At 38.4% G+C, this 23,684-nt stretch overlaps 2 protein-coding genes across 6 annotated transcripts in view; one reads left to right on the top strand and one right to left on the bottom strand.

The window, feature by feature from the left end:
- The window catches only part of mydgf (myeloid-derived growth factor), a 32,423-nt gene extending 19,811 nt beyond the window's left edge, over window positions 1-12,612 (top strand). For 2 of the 5 annotated variants that reach the window (XR_011354603.1, XM_069928867.1), the window contains one exon: window positions 11,617-12,612. The gene's annotated coding sequence lies outside the window, so the exon portion shown is untranslated. Of the gene's footprint in view, window positions 1-5,579; window positions 5,814-6,706; window positions 7,072-11,616 lie in introns of those variants that run through there. The other 3 variants (XR_011354604.1, XM_069928866.1, XR_011354602.1) reach the window with 2 other exon arrangements.
- On the bottom strand, window positions 512-18,657 carry LOC138756857 (protein Largen-like). Its single transcript, XM_069923249.1, has 2 exons — window positions 18,514-18,657; window positions 512-1,192 (listed from the first exon to the last, which is right to left on the bottom strand). The coding sequence occupies exons 1-2, from the start codon at window positions 18,655-18,657 to the stop codon at window positions 512-514; spliced, it is 825 nt and encodes a 274-aa protein (XP_069779350.1).
- Between the last annotated feature and the right edge of the window lie 5,027 nt (window positions 18,658-23,684).

Raw genomic sequence — 23,684 nt, 5'->3', positions numbered from 1 at the left:
ACTACCTTCTGGAGATTTTATACCTGGTTTGGTGTTCTCAGTTAATATGGGCAATTTAATTATATTTATTTGTATTTATTTTAAGCTTGAGCTGAGCAGCTTTCTGTGAAAGGACTGCACAGAAAGTGTCTCCTTGTTTTGAAAATGCTGTTCATTGTACTCAGTAGTGCAGTAATTTTTAGTTCCAGACATTGTATAATTTGACTGTCAATTTTTGTTGCTTGATTAACTTTAGCTAGTTGTACATGTTCAGTGTGTTGGGCAATTTTATACTAGATGGATTTATACATAGATGAATTAAAATGAAGATTAAGGCTTACTGAACATTTGAAAACATTGAATCTGAGCATCTTATGAGATGATCAGGTTAACAAGGTGCTTTTGTATTCCACATTCAAAAGAAAATCACTTGCCTGCATGAGGTATCCTCTGCCTTACTGAATTGAATCCTCTGGGATGTCAGATAATTTAATTCCATTTGTTTGGAATAAATTGTTTCCAAATTTCTAATTCAAACTGTTGTAGAGGTATGCTTCCTGATTGTTGACTGGGATGGCTTTGGATGTGATGCCGTGGTTATGTTTGTTGTGGAAGTGCTGCTATTGCAAATTGTTGGTGGTCTTTGGTGAAGACAGGGATTGAGTTGTGATCTGGTACAGCAGCAATATACATGATCATGGCAAGCTTTCTGCTTTTGAATGGAGTGCTCAAGTGGGGTGGTGGAGCTGGGATAATGACCACACTTTGAAGATTGTTGGTTAAATAGAAAAGTGTTTGACTGTGGTTTGGTTTTATTGTCATCTTCCAGTTGACTTTGTGGCAGCCATGTTGGAGTATCAGAACTTGCACTGCTTTCTCGACGGCTGGCATCCGGATAGTCAGCATGAATTCCATTATGCATGGTAGTGCCATTTATTTTGTTACTTTTACAAGATGGCTTTACTGGACTTGTCATCCTAACTGGAGTCCTCCTTGGGGGTGGGGCTGGGGGCTTGGATTTGCGAAGCACTGTTAGGATAGCAGTTGATGTTGGTATAGGTCTGGTAATCAGTTTTGGTCTGTCTTTAGATTTCTCCAGAGTAGACACTGTCACTCCGCTGGAACTGCTGTTGAGGGTATCACTTTTATAACTTTCATTTATATCCTCACACAGATTCAGATTAGAGGTCAGTTGATCTATTTTTCCCACCACCTGTTAGAAATGAAGGACAGATATTATCAATTTGCTCATATTGTCTTACAACATAAAAGGTAGTTGTCCACACTAATTAGTTTATGCCAGTTCATGAGCGATACCATCAATACCATTGTCTCACTTATTTTGCTATAATTGACTGTCTTGTGTCCGATAACTTTCAAGCCAGTTCAACAACTTTCTACAGCCATTTAGTTGATGCCGTGTCAGGGGCTGATCAAAGGTGCTCAGAAGTGAGTGGAGGCTGATGGCAAAGTTCAACATTTCAGATTTAAAATAAAAATTGAAAATGCAGGCAGAATCTGTGGACAGAGAATTTTAGGAAACTGGCACCACTATCAGGACAGAGTGGAAGAGGCCTTTCATCACAAAATTTGATGTGTTTCAAAACCAACTGGAATTTATTCAGTGCTACTCTTGAAGGCTTTCGTATACCAACTTTCCACTGCTATCCCTGACTGCCACTGTCTTCACTAGGTTTCACACTAAACCAGGTTCGAGTTTATTGCTATGTGTACTGAGGTACACTGGAAATGTTAATTTTATGTTGAATCTCGCCAGTCAGCCCATATATAATACAACAGTAAAAACAGATCATTTAGAACACTATTTTACTAAGGCAACACTATTTTACTCGTGCAAGGTTCAATCAGGAGTCTAATAAAGGTGGGAAAATAAAGTATTTGAATGGTATGTGATTTCACACTCATGAATCCTCTTCCTGATGGGAAGTGAGTGTGGCTGAGGTAGGATATCTTTGCTGAGGCAGTGGAAGGGAGAGGGGTTAGGTTAAAAAATGTAGGTGAAGCTTGAATCACTGACATTGGTCATTCCTTCATCCAGAGCTCAGGAGATTCATCACTCTCAGATGGGCAGGTGATAAGCAGAAGTTTGTGAACTGAGACCATTGGGAACTGGTAAAAGAAAGAAGAGGCCGAGGGCAGATCAGATTTAGTCAGCATATATTACATAACGTCACATCCACTCCTGAAATTCTTTTCCCTGTGGGCGAGGCAGAATGACCATTTACTGGTAGTGCAAAAAAACTACTCTATGTACGCAAAGTATGCAATGCAGAGAAGAAAGAAAGTCAAAGATAAAAATCTTTAAATGAATTCCTGATTGAGTTTGTTGCTGACTATGATGGTGGAGGGGTAGCAGCTGTACCTGAACTTGGTGCTATGAGTCTTGTGGAACCTATATCTCTTTCCTGATGGTAAAGGAAGAAAAAAATGGTGCTGGATGATGTGGATCCTTGACGATCGCTGCTGCTATCTGACAGCAGCGTATTCAGTGGAGGGAAGGGTTTTGCCTGTGATGACCACCATCTTTTGCAGGGCTATCTGCTCAGGGGTTTTTGGTGACCCCATATGCAGCCGGTCAGCACAGTTTCCACCACACATCTCTAGAAATTTGTCAGGATTTCCAATATCTTACCAAACATCCGCAAACTCCTGAGGAAGTAGATTCAAGATTCCTTTATTGTCATGTAATAAGACAGTACAATATTACACAGAATTTGCTTTTGTCTGCTGTAAGGCAGAGTCGCCATCGGCAGAAATGGCCTGGAGTGCCTCTTGCAGTTAGAGAAAGATAAGCAAAAGAGAATCCACTCAGAGCCACTGAGTGTCTGTGGATTTGCCTCTAATGCTACCACAGACTCTGCAATCACACAGACTTCAGTCCAAACATCAGCAGCCCGAACTCCAGATCGGAACCATTGACACGATTCCCCAATAATTATTGTACACCTCTGGTTTTCCCTTCCTGAAGTCAACAATCAGATCCTTGGTTTTTGGTGGCATTGAATGTGACATGAACATAAATCAATATCAAGTGTGAAGGGCTGAGTGGTTATTCCTTCCACATGTTATTGGCAAGCAGTGAATGATTTAATTAAAGTCACCATTTTCCAACTGAAAAAGTGCGAGCCACATCAGCAGGATTTAACAGGTCAAGTTAGAAAATTCAGTATCACATCTATGCCATCAAGCCTGTCAATTCCTTTCTTATCAAATACATCTTGAATTTGATACACTCATGGTAACAATTTAAGAAATGATCATTGCAGTTTTAAATGAGAAAATCATGAGTCAGAGTGCAGGATGGATGTCGAGAATCTGGTTGGGTGATGCCAGAACAATTGTTCTCTCAGCAGCACCAAGAAGCTTAATGATGACTTTTGGAAGGAGAGACTAAGGCACCTGTTTGCATTGATGGGACAGAAATGGAGAGTTCTTGGTAGTTCCTATTTTAGAAGACCCATTCTGAAGCCAGCACCACTGATGTCGCTAGAGTGCGTGAGTGGGGTGCAAACAACACCGGTTGAAACCAGCAGAATCTATAGAATTTTTGTGCAGTGTTTCTTTTCAGTAGTTTTATTAAGTTTTTATAATAATCCATACAGAAAAAAGATTGATGCATAACACTGATACAGCTGTAAAGTAAGCAAACCCATTAACAATTTTTTTTAACCTTGTACAACATTATTAAAAACCCAAAAAATTAAAAATATGATTATATAATCGAAGCCCTAAACCATTCCTAGGCTGCATGGCAATATAAAGAAAAAGTTCACTACTAGTAAAAATAAGAAACACAAATCCATGAGAATCACAAGTTTCATAATTCCAATTAAAGGTTATGAAAGTAATTCAAAAAGGAGCCCCAAAGATTAGAAAAAATTTGAATTTAAGACACTTGTTGAACATCTTATTTTCTCCACCGTTAGATATGACATATCAGGTAACCATTAATTATGAGTGGGCCTTATTCAGTGTTTTTAGCAGAAATTTATTATTTTTTAATAAAAATATTCCTGTAGTTAATCACAAGGACAAAACGAATTCACTGTGGATGTCATTGAAACCTCCATGTCTACCTCTGTTCTATACAATGAAGGTTTTTTATTTTAATCAGTGTTCTCAGAATTGGCAGACATTATTGAACCAGAAGTAAATTGAGTAATTATAATATTCAGAAATATAAAGTTATTCTGTACTTGCAAGAATTATAAGAGAATTAGAACTATGGTATATATTTAAGAGAAATTACTACTTACTATGGACTTAAAAAATCTATCCAATATTCTCCTATTTTTAGTCACTAGGTGGCAGACCAATGCAATATAAATACAAATCAATGCATCCTGTACCAGGATACTTAAAAGACTGCATGGTTGAAGTTGTGTGGATATTATTCAGTGAATGTGAGATGCATTAGATCAGTGGTTCTCAACCTTTTTCTTTCCACTCATATTCCACCTTAAGCAATCACAGAGAACTTATGGCATCGGGAATACTAGTGGTATGTGAGTGGAAAGAAAAAGGTTGAGAACCACTGATCTAATGCATCTCACATTCACTGAATAATATCCACACATCTTCAACCATGCAGTCTTTTAAGTATCCTGGATTAGATTTTAGAATTCAGCTGCCAGAAAGGTCATTATCAATGTTACGGCAAAATGATTGACCTAGCACTTCCTGGAGTAAGTACTTAATCTTGGATGTGGTAAAGTGCATTGGTTCATCATCTTGAATAAAAGTGTTCTTATCCTCTGCAACCTCACTGTCTAAAAAGAGACAAGATATTTCACAAACCAGTTAACCTCACAAAATTTATGGAAAAACACTGAAATCCATTGTTAAAGAAATAATACCAGAAGACTAGAGAATCGATATGTAATTGTTTGATAAATTAATAATTTATTTGGGTAGATGAGATACCAAATGAAAGGATACACAAAAGAGGATTTCAGATGATTGAAGTAATATAACTAATTATCCAAGCATGCTAATATCAGACCACAAAGAAGGAATAAATTAGATGTTTTCACTATGGGAGACTAACCAGTGGGTTGCTAGTAAATTCCTCACTGGAACTCAATTATTTACAATTCACATTAATGATTAAGTGAAGAGACTGAATGTTAAATTAGGAGGGATGGCAAAATGAGAAAACAAATGACAGGTGAAAATTAATATAAAGTATTATGAGGTGATGCATTTTAACCAAAAATCAATTTCTGTTCTGAAGTATGTGTAGGAACAGGGATACCTGGTATAAATGTGCATAAATCTTAAAAGGTGGTTGTACAGGGGCATCATAAGAATTGTACAAAATAAATGCAGCAAGATTGTGTAAGATCTTTGGAAAATATTAGGTGGTCAGTGACTGATTTTAAGATGGTGATCATAAACCTGTGGAAAGAACAGAAAAGAATGGAGGCAGGGATAAGGAATTGCAGGTACAAGGTTAGCTAGAGAAGCTGGGGTTATTTTCCTTGAAGTTTGATAGTGGTTTACAAGAAAAAATGGTTTCATTACTTAGACCATACCTCATTCTCCCTCTCTTCCCCATCCCTCTGTCTCTTTTCTTCCAGCTCTCCACCCCCTTTTGGATTTCAGATTTATTGTCCGAGCACATACATGACATTACATACAACCCTGAGATTCCTTTTTTCTGCTGGTGTGGTAGAGTTACCACTAATTGGTAGTGCAAAAGTAAACTGCACACAGTGTAAATGTAAACAAGAATGATAAATAGATAATGAATGTAAACGAGCAATACAGAAAGAACAAAAGAAAATCAATAAAATGCATAATAAGCTCTTAAATGAGTCTCTGATTGAGTTCGTCATTGAGGAATCTGATGGTGGGGGGAAGCAGGTGTTCCTGAACCTGGTGGTGTGAGTCTTATGGCAGCAGTGAGAACAGAGCATATGCTGGGTGATGTGGGTCCTTAATGATTGCTGTTGCTCTCTGATGGCAGCATTCCCTGTCGATGTACACAATAGTGGGGAGGATTTTGCCTGTGATGTCCTGGCAGTGTCCACCATCTTTTGAAGGGCTTTACACTCAGGGGTATTGTGTTCCCATATCAGACCGAGATGCAGCCAGTCAGCACACTTTCCACCACATCTCTGTCGAAATTTGCCAGGGCTTCTGGTGTCATTACCAAACCACCGCAAACTCCTGAGGAAGTAGAGGCATTGATGTGCCTTCTTCATGTTACCTTTGGTGTGTTAGGTTCAGGAAAGATCCTCCGAGATGGTGACTCGCAAGAAATTAAATTTGCTCACCCTCTCCACCTCTGATGCCCCAATGATCATTGGATTGTACACCTCTGGCTTTCCTAAAGTCAACAATTAGTTCCTTAGATTTGGAGACATTGAGTACAAAATTGTTGTTGGTGCACCATTCAGCCAAGTTTTCAATCTCCATCCTGCTTTCTGACTCATCCCCTTCCTTTATACAATACTGAGGTAGAGCAGGGGGCTAAAAACACAGCTCTATGGTGCTCTGTCCTGATGGATAATGTGGAAAAGAAGTTATTATCAATCTTCACTGATCATGGTCTGGAAGTGAGGAAATACATGATCCAATTTCACAGTGGCATGTTAACTCCCAGGTCTTAGAGTTTTCTAATCGGTTTTGAGGGGATGGTGGTGTTAAATGCTGAACTGTAGTCGATGAAGAGCATCCTTAGGTATGCATCTTTCCTGTGCAGGTGTTCCAGGGCTTTGTGTAGAGCCAGTGAGATGGCATCCACCGTAGACCTGTTTCTATGATAGGCGAACAGGAATGAATCTATGTCATCGCTCAGACAGGAGCTGATCTGCTTCATCACCAGCCTTTCAAAACACCATTACTGTTGATGCAAGTGATACTAGTCATAAAGTCATCAATTCCCTCTCCATTCATAAAGCTATATTCTCTCCTGTTTTCTGTTGTGCCCTTCCTCCCTTATCCACCGATTATCTCCTGCCTGTGCTCCTCCTCCTGCCCCTACATTTCACTGATACCTTGAAGGGCTTAAGCCCAAAATGTTTATGTACCTTTATCTTTGCTAAATAAATAATGCTGTTATATTAATATAGTGGTGGGGTCTGACTGGAAGAAAACAGCATTTTTTAATCTATTATTTCACATTCAGTACTCATTGAGTCTTAATGCCTTGCCAGTTAAGACAGTGGAAGGGTCAAGAGGTAGCCATTGTTGGACTGTGCTTAGGGCAACAGTTGGCCTTGAATCAGTCCCGTTCAATTTTACTCCAAAATCCTGTAAGTAATCCTCAAATATCTACCAATTCATTGAGCAAACTCTTACAGGGATTGATCTCCAAGACTACTACCTCCTACATAAAAAATTAATAGCCTCTATTGGCTGTCAATTTAAATGAGCCAATCTTTAATGAAACAGTAAAAACACAATGCTGAAGAAACTCAGCAGGTCACACAGCATATGTTTTTTTTTCATTTATTGTGGGGGAGGGGATCTTTTAGTGGAGCCCTAGTTCAGCTGCATCTTCGTAATTCCTGCACTGGAAAAAAAAACTCTGTGGTGCCCCCTTCCCTTGGTATCGTAAGCACGAACTCATTTTGCTTCACGGTTAATCCAGCCCTGGATTGTTTGGATCCTTCTTAAAATAATGAACCTCCTTTTTCTTCTGCAAATTATTTTTATCAAAAGCTACTCAAATTATTTTTAAAACCTTTTCAGTGTTGCAAATTCTAACTACCTTATGAAAAAATCTGTCTTTCGTGACTGGGACTGGACAGAATACATCCAAAATGGAGGTTCCCTGATTTCAGTTGCTTCATTCATATTGCTATTTTCTGTAACAATAATAATATATCGTCTTCACATTCTCCTTATCATTCTTGCTGAATGTGTTGGTACACCTGTGGGAAGACTGGGTCATGTCTGATCATGTAACAAGCTGTTGGGTTGTGACTGAAGTACTGTTTACAATAGACAATAGACAATAGGAGCTGGAGTAGGCCCTTCGGCCTGTCGAGCCAGCACCGCCATTTTACAGATCATGGCTGATCACTACCATCAGTACCCCTTTCCAGTTTTATCCCCATAACCCTTAACACCTTTGCCCACTCTTCTTTGGCTTGGCTTCGCGGACGAAGATTTATGGAGGGGGTAAAAAGTCCACGTCAGCTGCAGGCTCGTTTGTGGCTGACCAGACCGATGCGGGACAGGCAGACACGATTGCAGCGGTTGCAAGGGAAAATTGGTTGGTTGGTTGCCCACTAGAGTCTTATCTAACTCTCTTTTGAACATAATCAGCGAATCTGCCTCTACCACCCTCTGCGGCAGAGCATTCCACAGATTCACATTTCTCTGGGTAAAAAAATGTTTTCTCATCTCCGTCCTAAAGGGCCTACCCTGTATTCTTAAACTGTGCCCTCTAGTCCTCGTCTCCCCCATCATTGGGAACAAGTAATCTGACTTCACCCTGTCTATCCCCCAGATAATTTTGTATACCTCAATCATGTCCCCCCTCATCCTTCTAAACTCCATCGGATACAAGTCCGGTTTTTCTAGCCTTTCAGCATATGTCAACCCCGCCATCCCTGGAACTAACCTTGTAAATCTGCGCTGCACACCCTCTATAGCTAGTATGTCCTTCCTCAAAATTGGAGACCAGAACTGGATGCAATACTCCAGGTGGGGTCTCACCAGGGCCCTGTATAACTGCAGAATGGCGCCTCTGTTCCTATACTCCAATCCCCTCTTTATGAAAGCCAACATGCCATTTGCCTTCTTCACAGCTTTCTGAACCTGCATGTTAGCCTTCAGTGACCGGTGAACAAGTACACCCAGATCCATTTGCACCTCCCCACTCCCTAGCTTGTCTCCATTTAAATAATACTCAGCTTTCCTATTATTGCCCCCAAAATGGATAACCCCACATTTGCTTACATTGAGATGCATCTCACCTGGATGGTCATCTCAAACCGGCAGTCAACTCAGAGCAGCCGCACTTTAGATGAGCTGATTTCAGAAGTTAATCATTGGTATACCGTGGTTAGTATTCACCTCTGCACAGTAGCGGATTAACTTCCACCTGGGCCCGAGGCTGAGCTTTAGTAAGGCCACCTCCCAACCTTGCACCTTGCCCCACAGTTCCCATCCTTTGCTGAATAGAATAAAGTGAAATTGTTCCATTTATTAGCCTTCGGCGTGATGCCCTCATATATGCTAAATTTATCTGCCAGGTATGTGCTGGGAATACACCAGTTGGTGTCTGTTTGGAGGAAGGAAACTTTACAGAAGCCATCTGCTCACCCCGAATAATTTGAAAAGTCTGTTAGTTTCAAAAGGATAACTAAAATCAGTTCTAAAAAAAAAGTCTCAATACAAAATAACACAGGAGAAGGGAGGGTCTTTTAAAAAAAAAACCTCATGAGCGATGCTGAACGAGCCGAGCTCTGCTACAGGAGGTAGACCTCAGGCTCGCACGCGTATAAACACAAGCATTGATTGGCAGGCATCATTAGGACTGGTGGAGCTGGAATTTATAGATGGGACAAGATCCTGCTGCTGATTGACAAGGTGAACGCCATACTTTCACGAGCCTTGATTAACAGGTGGACCCAGGACTAAACGTGAGCCCATGTGGATAAGTGGTTACATTGGTGTACCAATGGTGTACCTTCTGGTCCTCTAGCTTCTGCCTACTGAGTCTACTTCAGCCTATTCACCCCAATGGTTAATCCACACCACTGCCTCTGCATTCTATTGAAGGTGTCATGGAACATAGAATGGTTCAGAACAGGAACATGCCCTTCAGCCCATGATGTCTGCACCAAAAATAAAACTAAAACTCTGTTGTTTACACTTGAACTATATCCCCCTATTCCCTGCATATCAAGTAAAATTTACTGTCATCAAATTGTACAAGTACAACCTGACGAGACAGCATTCTTCAGTCCTTGGTGCAAAACACGCAGACACACAGACGCAGAACCAAACAAACACACATATAGACAAACAACATATGCAGGACAAGTATTTATATACAAATATTCATGTACAAATAAATTCATAAATATTGTTTTGTACATATGAGAGACTCAGATGGTTAGAGCGAGCAGTTTCTTTGGCCGTTCAGCATTCTCACTGCCTATGGGAAGAATCTGTTCCTTAGGCCTGGTGGTGCTGGCTCTGATACTCCTGTAGCTTTATCCTGGTGGGAGCAGCTGAAAGATACTGTGTGGAAGGTCATGTGTCTAAGCCTCTTAAATGCTACTATATCTGCTTCCACCACTACTCCTGGCAGTCTATGCCAGCCAGCAGAATAAAGAAAGATAAAGATCCAACTGCCCAATTTCTTTAATAAATGTTGATGTAAACGATTTGGCTAAAGTTTTAGACTATAGATTGGAGAATATTTTACCATCTATCATTTCTGAAGATCAGACTGATTTTACTAAAACCATTACTCTTATTTTAATATACTTTGTTTATTGGATATTTTGTATTTCCAGTGTTTCTCCTGAATGTGTTCTTTCCCTTGATGCAGAGAAAGCATTTTATTGAGTTGAATGGATGTATTTATTTATAATCTTAGAAAAAAATCAATTTTGGACCATTTTTCATTTCATGGATTAAATTCTTGTATTCATTCCCTATGGCTTCAATTCTCACTAATTTTCAACAATCACAACCTTTTAATCTCCCAACAGGGAACCTGTCATGGGTGTCCTCAATGTCCATTAGTTTATTATTTGGTTTTGGAGCCATTAGAGATTGCATTTTCTTATCAAGCCCTAACATTTCCTTTACATCCATGCTGCCAATACTTTCTCAATTTAGTCAGTTTTCAGGATTTGGATTAAATCTGCATAAAAGTGAACTTTTCCCTTTGAATGCACATCCATTGGTGTACCTTAATCTTCATTTTAGGATTTTGGAAAATCAATTTAATTATCTCAGTATTACAGTTACAAAGAATAAGAATTATTAAAGCCTGTGAAACAGTAACACAATGGTTGCCCCTTTCTATATCTTTGGTCGGTCGTATTAATTCTTTTAAAATGAATATCTTATCTAAATTTTTATATCTTTCAATCTATACCAATTTTAAATCTCAAAACGTATTCTGATTCATTCAACTTGATTATATTGTCATATATGGAAGGTAAGCACCCTTGTCTAAACAAAATTCCTCTTCAAAAATCTTAAAGGAACAGAGGCATGATGCTACCCAAATTCAGATTTGATTATTGGGCAGCCAATATGCACAACCTTATGTTTTGGTCACGTTTTCATAATGGAGTGGACCATACAGTATGGGTAGCAATGGAACTGAATTCTGCTAAAAACCTTTCAATGAAAAACACTTCTTGGATCCTCACTTCCCTTCTCTTTAAATAAATTGTCAGGCCCACTGTGAGAATGTGGGGGCAATTCAGAAAACATTTTGGACTTCATGTTTTTTTTTCCTCTTTCAAGCCCTATTTTATCTAATCATTTTTTTCAACCTTCTTTGCACAATCTTGTTTTTCATGAATGGCATAGATTGGGTATTGAATGTTTCAAAGATCTTTTTATTGATAATAGCTTTGTGTCATTTGAACAGCTTTCTCAAAAGTTTAATTTACCAAATACTTTTTTTTTCAGCTCTCTGAAAATCAGGCATTTTCTTAAATCTCAGAAACCTGATTTTCATGGGACACCTGATGTGAACATTGTTGATTTATTTTTTAAGTTTACAACTTTCTTACAAAGGTTTAATATCCATTATTTATATTAAGTTTCTGGGTTTGAGACATGCCCCTCTAGTTAAAATTAAAAAATGCCTGGGAACAGGATTTAATCCTTTCATCATCCGAAGAGATTTGGGATTTAAATTTCAAGATTACATCCTCTTGTGCCTGTCATTGTTTGTTACAATTTAAAGTTGTACATAGGACCCACATGTCTAAAGTCAAATGATCTCATCTATTCGGATGTAAACTCTTGTTGTGATAAATGTTTGATTTATCTGTTCTGGATGTGTCCTAGCCTTGAAAAATATTGGAGGGATGTTTCAAACTTTATCCTTAATTCTTAATATAAATCTAGAGCCCAATCCTTTGGTTGCTCTTTTGGGTACAAATGGAGAGAATGATATTCTTTTAACTCCAATCAAATGTCATACTCTGTCTTTTGCCTCTCCTTTTGCCAGACATGCAATACTATTTAAATGGAAGGATGCTTACCCACCAACTCATGCTCTGTGGATCAGGGACATTATGTCCTGTTTAAATTTAGAAAAGATCCATTGCTCAATAAATAACTCAAATATAAGGTTTCAAATGCTGTGGGGACCATTCCTGAATTATTTCCATAACCTTGAGGCACAATATTAATCCTGAATTTCAGTACTTTGCTATTTTATTTCAGGAACAAAGTACAATTTTTCTTTACTTATACAATATTGCGGGATAGGTTTTAGAATCACTCCTGTACATGATACAATTTTCTTTTTGTTGTACCTTTGTATAATGGATGTGCTGTATGTGCTTTTACATTTTGAGTGCACAATTGTCATTATTGTACATTCCATCAATGTTTTGTACATGTTATCTATGTAAATTCATTAAAAGTATTAAAAAGGAAATTTAAATTGATGACGCTCTATAGATGATAGCCTTGTCTTGTTTGTCTCATTCTGTATAATGCTGTTCTGTTTTGGAAAAAGATTTTGATGTAAATACCAAATGGTTATTCATTTCCATATGGTACCACAAAACAACACCTATGTAATAAGATGATGCATCACAACAATGGCAACAGATCATTTGATGATCACAAATTAGAACTTGCAAATTCAGCTTTTATTTATTTGTGCATATCTGCATTGTCTCGCAATTTAGAAACTCATGTCAAGGTCCTAAGTGCATTTGAAAATGGCAGAAAATTTGTCAGTTGTTCAGATGAGTGCTGCCAATACTAGATCTTCATCTCCAACAGGGTGCAGTCCTTCAGCACATCATCAATTGTTCAGATGAGTGCTGCCAATACTAGATCTTCATCTCCAACAGGGTGGAGTCCTCCAGAACATCATCAATTGTTCAGATGAGTGCTGCCAATACTAGATCTTCATCTCCAACAGGATGGAGTCCTTCAGCACATCATCAATTGTTCATCAATTGTTCAGATGACTGGTACCAATACTAGATCTTCATCTCCAACAGGGTGGAGTCCTCCAGAACATCATCAATTGTTCAGATGAGTGCTGCCAATACTAGATCTTCATCTCCAACAGGGTGGAGTCCTTCAGCACATCATCATAACAATCTAAGACACAAACGACTTTCTTTAACTGTCCTACCTCTTGGAATCAAAGTGAACATTCGTGGCAGCATGGTTGGATTAGAAGTTAGCACTGCCCATTTACAGCGCCAGCCATTGGGACCAGGGTAATCCTGTGCTGTCTATAAGGAGATTGTATGTTCTCCCTGTGGGTTTTCTCTGGGGTTCTGGTTTCATCCCACCGTTCAAGATGTACTGGTGGTATTGGTTAATTGGGTGTAAATTGGGCAGCATGGACTTGAGGGCTGAAATGGCCTGTTACTGTGCTGTATGTCTAATTTTATTTTATTTTTTTAATTAGAAACTTTAAAAATTTTACATTATGCTTGTGCTGTCTTTCCAAGATAGCAATATGTTGCCTTGGTTCGATTTGAGTAACAGAACCTGCAAATACTAGAAATCCAATCCATAAGCAGAACATTCCAAAACAACTCAGTCAATCTAGCTGCAAACATGAGAGAGAGCAACATTTTCAACATTTCAATCAAGGATTCATCGTAATTGGGAAAAATGATCCATGATCAAACTATATGTTGTCCTCTATCAAAGACCAAGGCAAGCATTTATCCCACTCGATCTGTGGGTAAGCATGATTGTCAAGGGCTGTAAAGAACTATATTCAACCTAGTTGAGCAAATAACCACTCAGATCTTTGCTTCTTCTGTATTGATATTTATTTTGTATTCTCACAGATACTCAGGCTGCAATAATATCTACACTAAAATTAAAAATATCAATGAGAAAACAACCAGTTCAATGATAGCTACTTCTGATAACCTCTTCAGCTCTCTCCCAGCCTTTTTCATGCTTTGAAGAACTAAAGAATAGCATTCAATTTCATATGTATCTTGGCCTTCCATATCTTGAATGCTGCCTAGTTCATCACAAAAGTGCATGCAGCTTCTTAAAGGTTGTGGGGGGGGGGGGGGGGGTGGGGAATAAATCATTATGTTTGGTCTAAAGTAATCAGAAGAGGGAGGTTCCCTTGATTCCATTACTTTAAAATTTTTTTTACCTCTATCTCTATTACCATGATCCTTTCCCCAGTTTAAAGTAAGAGACACAACAAAGCTTCACAGCACCATCAGGCTAATGTTACTTGAATTCCTGCCCCGACATTTTGAAATTAACTTTGGTCTCAATAAACTGAGACTTCTCAGCTTCTGCAAAGGAACCGTAAATATCACAGAAACCAAGTGACTTTGTTGTTTTCTTTGTTCATCCTTACAGTCAATTATCATAAGCCCAATGTTTTCAAACAAATAAAGACATGCACGATTTAGCAATTTAAGCTATACATTGCTCTGCATAAGAACCCATATTTATACTTTATCATTATCAAACATTGTTAAGAATAGGATCATAATGGCTCTATTGGATCTTGATGCCTTAAGTTTTATCGTACTATCATGTATTAATTTAGCCAAGTAGCTATGTTCAAATGTGTATTTTGAGAGCAAATGAATGAGTTAGGGTGTTTCAAGCACACTGTAGCTTGATTATATCCTGTCCTTGCCCATTGTTCCTAACCTTTGATGCTCTTCTTTTCACTCGTATACCAAGATATATGTGGGTTAGTAGATTAGTTGATCACAGCAAGTTTCCCTCATGTATGAGTGAATGGTAACATCTGGAGGAGTTGATGGGAATGCAGAGAATAAAATGCTTTGGGGCACGATTCATGTAGGAGGGCATTTGATGATCAGCATAAAGTCAGTATGCAGAAAGGTCTATTTCCATTTGTATCTCTCTTTTGAGAGATCTCTCAATATTATAGACATTGAATTTTCACATGAAAAAAAGAATGACACCAGTGGTGGAAAGTGTGCACCACAGTCTGGAATGGGAAAAACAATACCCCTGAGCGTAAAGCCCTCCAAAAGGTAGTAGACACAGCCCAGGACATCACAGGAAAAACTCTCCCCACTATTGAGTACATCTACAGGAAACGCTGCCATCGGAGGGCAGCTGCAATCATCAAAGATCCACACCACCCAGCACACGCTCTGTTCTCAATGCTGCCATCAAGAAGAGGTATAGGTCCCACAACTTGCACCACCAGGTTCAGGAATAGCTGCTGCCCCTCTACCATCAGAATCCTCAATGATAGACTCAATCAGACTCATTTAAGGACTCTTGTGCACTTTGTTGATTTTCTTGTTCTCTATTGCAGTCGCTTTGTTTACAATGGTTATCTGTTTTATTTGTTTAGTGTACAGTTTTTTTTTCCACTACCAATTAATGAAATTATGCCATACCCGCAGGAGAAAGGAATTTCAGGGTTATAGTGATGTCATGTATGTTCTGACAATAAATCTGAATCTGAAATGCCTAGTTATCTTTCACTTCACAGATCTGGTTTGTTAAAATCATTTTGTGACAACCCAAATATGGGGCCTGATAATGTATTGGAATCTGGGGACCAAGTCTAAGATTTGCTTTGGCTGGCCAGAGCAAAGAATCCATTTGTTCTCTAAGGTAATGGAGAACCGTAAATAGTTTACAGTGGTTAATGTCTCAGAGCTCATCAGACATTCAATTTATATCATACAATGCAATCAGCAGAGTGATTCCTTTTTAAAAATTACACCATTATATTTAATTCCCACTGATGTGTATAGTAAAAAGATAACTATTCTCAAACTTGACAATATTATTCTTTAAAAACAATTCGTGACTGGATTTAATGGAAATAACTATCAAGGACTTTATTTTTCTACAAGACTTTCACAGGTCATTTGAGAGTTTCTGATATCTGCAACTTCAGAGTTACAACTAGGGATCAGAATTGTATTACATTCATTGCTCATTAGTAATCAATCAGCCCTCCATTTACTCTCACATTCCTTTTCCAATCTCATCCATCTCAAAGATTAACTCATGCACCTCTTTTCACAAGGAAGAATTCTGCACAAATGTTGCTTGTATCTTGAAGTAACAACAGAAATTTTGGAATATTCCTTCCATCTCTTTCTTGCAACTCGACCATTGGTGATATACCCCCCCCCCTCCCCCCATCTCAACAGCCTGGGAACCATTGTGATCAGTGGTGTATTCAGATCTCTTAATCTGTACTGTGGTTATACTTCATACTAGGGTAACCTCCTACATAAAAAAAAACTTCAAATATCTGTTGTGATGAAGTCATGCCTCCAGAGGAATGTCGACAGAGTGATAAACAATTGGTGGACATGGCCAGGATGATCTCTGACTTAGTTGATCTCAGCAAAGTCAGTATCTAGAATTTTTGGGTGCGCCAGCACAGGCTTGGGGACAAAAACATTATACGCAACTCTACTTCTAATGCTGAGGATCACGTCTGTAGAAAGGATAGGACAGGGATCCTTTATGATTCCTGATATAGATTAAATAGGTGGCCAACACCCAGTCACTTGTATGATTTAAATAGTAATGGTGTTAAAATAAATCCCATTTCTGACCTTCAATTTAAATTAACATCATCTTGCTGAGCTTCCTTTTCTTTTTTCATATTATGGAACCACTTCCAGATCAAGCTATTCTTCAACATAGCGTGGATCTGCTGATTTGTTCTGTCATGTCTATCAGAACTAGTCCCTTTAAGATGGTGGCTACACCCTTTACTTGCAAGGAGGAAAGGTTCTGACAGCCCATTAATACACTCTGAAATGTTGGCTTTCATGGGCACGTTGAGAAGGCCATCTGATTCCAGCCAGAAAACGACAGACAGGGCATTCACTTCCATTTGCCGTTGGTGGCTTTCAGTCAACAAAGGCGGCTATACATCGAGGAGGCAGATGGTGCTTTATACTAAGGGAAGGGTTTCTCTCAGCAGTTACCAGAGGCACCATCGTAAAGCTAATGTGAAGTAAATTGAAGACTTAAAGCTCTGTCATGTGCAAACTAAATCCAAGCAGCTCAGCAATTTCTCTCCCAGGTCATTCAGTTCCCCAGCAATCAACAATTTTCCCAGGAACATTTACAATTGAAACGAAAGATCATTTTATTTTATATCTCAACACTCCCTTGCATTTATTTTGCCTCCCAAAACAGTTCTGCTTCATGCAAGGTTTATATTGGGCAGAGTACACACCTAACCAGAGAGATTGCAAGTTATGTGAAGCAACCATTTAAGTGGCAGTGCACATTTAAATGTTCTCTAATGACACAAATAATGATTCCTTGGATTTGTTTTTAAGTTTGGTTCAGGGTGCTGAATTTAAGTGATTGGTTGGGATAAGGGTAAAAGCATTAAATTGGCACCAGCCTAATTTTTTGCTGATTGCCCTCGTTGTTACAATAGCAACAACTATCACTATGGCAAAGAGAATGACTAGAAGTAGGAAACTGCAGTACTGGCAGATGGGAAGAGTGCATCTAATGGCCAGTTGTGATAGGATCAAGTCTAGCCATGATTAATTTCTGCACACCTCACACACGGCCAACTAACATACGGAGACGGCCATCAAGTCTCCCACCCAAAGAAAGACCTTTTCACCAGTGTTCAGAGGAGGTAAATAGTTCGTGAAGATATAATGAATGATGGTGGATCATGGAAAATGCAGGGATTCTGAAATCTATCCTACATTGGTTGTTTTCTTGTGATAGCAGTTTGCAGATGTCAGGAAACCTCAATAAATGTTCAAAAATTCTTAAATGGGATAGATTACTCTTAAATACATCAATGCTGTATCCTGTTTAATAATAACTGACTCAAAAGTACACTAAGTAATTCCGTCAAATACGCAGAATGAATTAAAACAAAAATAAAAAATGCTGCCGACACTCAGCAGATCTGTCAACATCTGGAGAAAGGCAGAGCTCAAGTTAGGTGCCTCTCGCATTTCACTCTTTAAGCCAAATTTCTCAACATTTTTTTTATCTTCCTCTTTGGTGTCAGCAATCTAATTTTATGTTTATTTATATTGGCCAATTTCAGATCGCATAGAACCAGTATTAATAACTGGACATTCTAGAAGAAATCTTACCTCAAACAATACTAAGGTTTGTTGTACTCCTCCTGGTAGAAATGACTAAATCCATCAAATAACCTCACAGCTTTTTAAAAACAAAAAATAAAGCCCAAAATACTCAACTTTAGGACAATTTAGAATTGTTTCTCTTTTTTAAATATATATATAGAAACACACAATTCAAAAGCTAAAGAATAACTCAGTCCAAGTCTTTACTGAAATGAGACTGTTAATATTGAAAATATTGAAAATATGAATGTATACCCACCTCTTTCATCTCCGTGGAAACAGTCTTCAGTTCCCCTAGAACCAGTTCCAGATTTTTCACAATACACATGATCTGTTCTTTCACTTTGGATTGAGCATCCTGTGTCTTTAAATCCTCTCCATTCCAGCTCCTGTCCCCAGACATTACGAGATTTCAACTATCTCCCTCCCCTCTTTTCTCAGCTTTCACACTCCCATTCCTTGTTGGTGCATGAGGCAGACTGCTTTGCTGTCTGCAGTAAGACCTCTCTCTGACATTGCCAGAGTTATACCCTGCATATTTTAATATTCAATCAGATCAGAACTCACTTAAAGCCAACCCACTGATACCAAATGCATTCATTCCCAGTACTTGTGTTTTCCCCTCTACAAAATAAATGTTACATAAACAGTTGCACATCAATCACCTTAAAAATATGGCTGTAATTGTCCAATCAAAAAGAATAACACTGCACAATGTAAACCTTAAACTCAGTGCCTGTGATCCTTCATAATCATGGAAAGAAAATCTGGGAGACTAGAATAATTTCCAATATTTACTCCCATTCAGAAAGGCTCGTGGACAAGTAAAGTGTTCTTGGCAAAATTAAGAGTAATTTCTTTCTGTAACTTATAAATCAATTTTAATACAGCAGTGTAAATGAATGAACCCAAGGTTGTGGCTTTGCAGTGATTTGAAAATTAGTGAAGCAAAGCTATTCCAAGCTCCCCTAATGACTCCATTTATAGAATCCCTCCCCTGTTGATATGAAGGCACACCTGGACCAGAACATAGGGCAGTCAATCAATTGCTGTTTTTTTAAAAAAATATGGTCATGTTATCATTTCTGTGCAGGGAAGTGAAAATTACACGAAAAAGAAGTCAGTTATTGGTATTAACAGCTTGTTTCTCTTACGGTGCTGTAAGCCCCCCCACTAGACATCCAGGTGAGGGCAACGTTGGCCACAAAAATTTGAAACTCATGATGCCATTCATCCCCTTCATTCTGATCCATCCTTCAATACGCTTACAGCTGTTCTTCTGCACTACTTGTCTATTCTAATGACAATATCTAAACATTTATCAGTGTCAGGCTTGGATATGCTAAGTCATTGAGTCTCCATAGCCCTTTTGAAGTGAGTGCCAAAGATTCAGTGTCCTCTGGGTGTAAAAATGTCTTATCTGTGAGGCAGACTCATTATTTTGAGATTATAATCTCTGGTTCTGAAGGAAACATCAATGCTGTTTATCATGTTTAATTTTTTAAAAATTTTAGATATAACAACACAGTAACAGGTCCTTTCGGCCCTTGAGTCCGTGCCACCCAATTGACCTAAAAACTCTGTACATTTTAAAGGGTGGGAGGAAACCAGAGCCCCCGGGGAAAACCCAAGCAGATACAGGGAGAATGTACTCCTTGCAGACAGCACGGGATTCAAACCCTAGTCCCAATTGCTGGCACTGTAGCACCACTGCACTAACCCCTATGCCAACCATGCCACCCCCTAATGTTAAGCCACTTAAGAACTTTGCACATTTAAATGAAACTCTTTTAAACTCATAACAACATGGTACGGTGTGTATCCTCTCCCTATATCAGTACAAACCACCACTTCTGGACAACTGGCTTGTTTATCCTTCCATTGGAAAACTTTCACCGCCAGAATTTGCCGATGACTATTTATTCACAACTGGTCTGATTTATATCGACCTTTTACTTCTTAAGACAATAAAAAGTTGATCCAATTACTTTCCAGCTACCCCCATTGTCCCATACAGTAAATGCATGTCCCATTGTTATATTAATATGATTACTATAAATGCTAAAAATCTTAAACATTCTCAGTATTTTGCAGCTTTAAATTGTGAAATCTACATGAACATAATTCCCTTCATGTGGGAAAACTAACAGGATTGACTATGAACACCTAGCTCAGAATCAGAATTTATTGTCATGAACAAGTCACGAAATTCGTTGTTTTGTGGCAGCGTAACAGTGCAAACATTCATATTATGAACCATGTTCAAACACTGATATATTAATAAAATAAAAATGGTAGTGCACAAAAAGTAAGGCATGCCTTTGGTTCATTGATCGTTCAGGAATCTTATGGAAGCAGGGAAGAATCTGTTCCTGTGCCGCTGAGTGCTTGTCATTAGGCTCCTGTACCTCCTTCCCTATGGTAGCAGCGTAAAGAGGGCATGGCCTGGGTGGTGGGGGTCTTTGAGGATAGAGGCTGCTTTTTAAAGACCACCTCATGTAGATGTCCTTGATGGAGTGAAGTCTGGTACCTGTGATGTTGCAGGCCGAATTAACAACCCACTGGAGTTTTTTCTTGTCCTGAGATCCGGCACCTCCATACCAGAAAGTGATGCAACCAGCCAGACTACTTTCCACAGTACCCCTGTAGAAGTTTACAAGAGTCTTCAGTGACGTACTGAATTTCCTCAGACACCTCAGAAAGTATCGCCGCTGACAAGCATTCTTCGTGACTGCATCCACATGAAGGCTCCAGGACAGATCCTCAGAGATATTGACACGCAGGAATTTGAAGTTCTTGAGCTCTCCACTCCTGCTCCTATATTAGCTGAATATTCAGTGCTTGCCATCATTGCCAAACCTGATCTTTTAATTCCCCAATCTATCTTAACTAATTCATCCCTCAATGCTATATCACTGGTTTACTCTATGTGAAAGACAATAGGTTCTGATTCTTGATGTACATCTAAAATTATCATATTATGATCAGTACTCGCAGGGGAAGGTTCCAAATTATGCTAAAGTTTACCAGTTAACACTGCCTTAAGATCTAAATTAGCTAGCTCTCTCTTTAGTTCCATGTCATATTACTCCAGAAAATAATCCCAAACTATTGGTTTGGCTTGTTTACATGAAGATTGAAATCACAATATGCTTATTACATTTGCATAAGATTTTTTATTTTTTCCTTGATAATACTCCTCTTGCCTGTGGTTGTTTTTCAGTGTCCTTTCTTTTTATTATGACCCATTCAGAAGTACCATTGTTATCTCCTCCCCAAATCCTTCTAATATTTTGTCCATGGTTAGCATCAAGTACCCTTGGAATATATTCTTTCCAGGTTTGGCCTGCATGTAGCCACATCTCTAACAGTTAAGTTAGAACCTTTCTCATTATAATCAGGAATAAACTTGAAAGTTGGTTTAAATAAAAACTTAAGAGCACCCAAGCATTTTTCCTATTTTTCAACCATCTAGAATCCTCCCTAAAGTTCAATGCAATATGAAAAAATGCTTACCTCATTTATCAACAAAATGATTGACTGTACTTTAGGTTATACAAAGTTTATGGCTTTTTTTTCTATTGTGTGCATTTATGTAATTTTTAAAAAAATAAAAATTAGATATTTTAGATTCTGTGCTTAAAGCTGCTCTCATAGAAGTCCCAGCTGCCAGCTTGAGAACTCACAAATTGGGAAATATGTATTTCAGGATTTGATTATGTACCCAGGATAATAAAGAGCAGGGGACCTTTCAATATATTATTGATAGCTACTGGAATCCCCTTTGCCACCATAAGATCTCTCCTGTCTTTAACAGATGATACAGCATCACAACATCATCTTGTTTTTGGTATAAACTGTAAATGATTTCTCAAAGGACTGACTATCCATCAGCTAACAATAATAATAGATTGAAGTATCTAAGATGACAGTTTTACCATTAAACTGGAAAATGGATAGAAAATAGTAAAAGTTCACAGGCTAAAAGCTATGTTTTTCTCTTAAAAATAATTGTTATAAATGTGGTGTTTTTTGAATATACCTTTTTGTATGTATCTCATGAAGAAAGCAAGTCAGCACTTCTACTTCCTCACTATTTTATGGAGGTTCGTTATGACATTAGAAACCTTGGCAACCTAAATGTGAAAATATGCTGATCGGCTGCATCTTGATTTGATATGGGGGCACCAATACCTCTGAGCAGAAAGCCTTCCAAAAGGTATTCGACCCAGTCAGTTCATAACAAGCAAAACTCTCCCTACCATCAAGAAAATCTACATGGAATACTGCTGTCGGAGAGCAGCAGCAATCATCAAGGAGCTACACCATCCAGAACATGCTCTGTTCTCACTGTGGCCATAAGGAAAGATGTAGAGGTGCCACAAGACTCATACCACCAGGTTCAGGAAGAGTTGTTACCCCTCTACCATCAGACTCCTAAACAACACTCAGAGACTTTTAAGGACTCTTACTTTGCATGCTATTTCTTAACTGAATTTTTTTTCTCTGCATTGCAGTTATTTTGTTTACATTTCTTTGTTTAGATTTCTCTCTTTTATATACACTTTTTTCTTTAGTATAGTATACACTATAAATAGATAAGTAGAAATTCTGTCGGCCTGCAGGAAAAAGAATCTCAGGGTTGTATGTGATGCCATTTACGAACTTTCAAAGGTTCCAACTGATTCAGGATTGAATGAATGACTCCTCAAGCACAATTGATGACATTTCCTGGAATTCATTAGTATTTAGCAGCATTTTAAAAATGGTCATTCATAGATGTCATGAAATAATCCACATTGTCTTCCATTTTAAACTCTGTATTCCAACAATAAACTGAATTACATTAGTATTGAAGTAGGTTTAGAAAAGATTCGGACTGAAGGTTGATGTCAGTAAATGAAGGAAACCTTTATATAAAGAAAGTTGGGAGACAAATGCCACAATATCTCAATTATCAGAAGTGGGGCGATCTTTCCTCAAAATATATAATTAGTTACATTTAAACTACCCGACTTCGTTGCCATAAATATCAAATGTAAAGTATATTGATGTATTGACTGATGATTTCCTTTGGATCAACTCTTTACCCGAGTTGGTGCTTTGAATGTTGGAGCCAAGGGGCATGGGAAGTAGTTGGAGATATATTCTGAAGATTTAGCTTTTTGCGGGGATAGGAATGGGTTGAAGATCTTTTGGGGATTTGGGAGTTGGGCACTGCAAAAGTACACAGAATAATATTATGCAATGCAGCTCATTCCACATTATTCCTGCCCTGGGGTGTCTCGAAGACTGGAAAGGTACCAGCACTCATATTGACCACAGCAATGTCCTAGGCTTTGTCATGCTGGAGATGTATGGGAATGCTTTGACCTCAGATGATCCTAGAAATGGTCATCCTTGATAAAGCTAAGCATAGCTCTTAGTGGC

The sequence above is a fragment of the Narcine bancroftii genome, chromosome 3 (genome assembly GCF_036971445.1).
Source record: "Narcine bancroftii isolate sNarBan1 chromosome 3, sNarBan1.hap1, whole genome shotgun sequence".
NCBI lineage: Eukaryota > Metazoa > Chordata > Chondrichthyes > Torpediniformes > Narcinidae > Narcine > Narcine bancroftii.
This window is presented reverse-complemented; position numbering and strand designations above follow the sequence as displayed.

Excerpts from the sequence above, each read along its gene's own strand:
- LOC138756857 (XM_069923249.1), bottom strand. The coding sequence starts at position 18,657 with ATGTCTGGGGACAGGAGCTGGAATGGAGAGGATTTAAAGACACAGGAT. Across the intron at positions 1,193-18,513 it reads TTTCCACGGAGATGAAAGAG|GTGGTGGGAAAAATAGATCA; the intron begins GTGGGTATACAT and ends CATTTCTAACAG.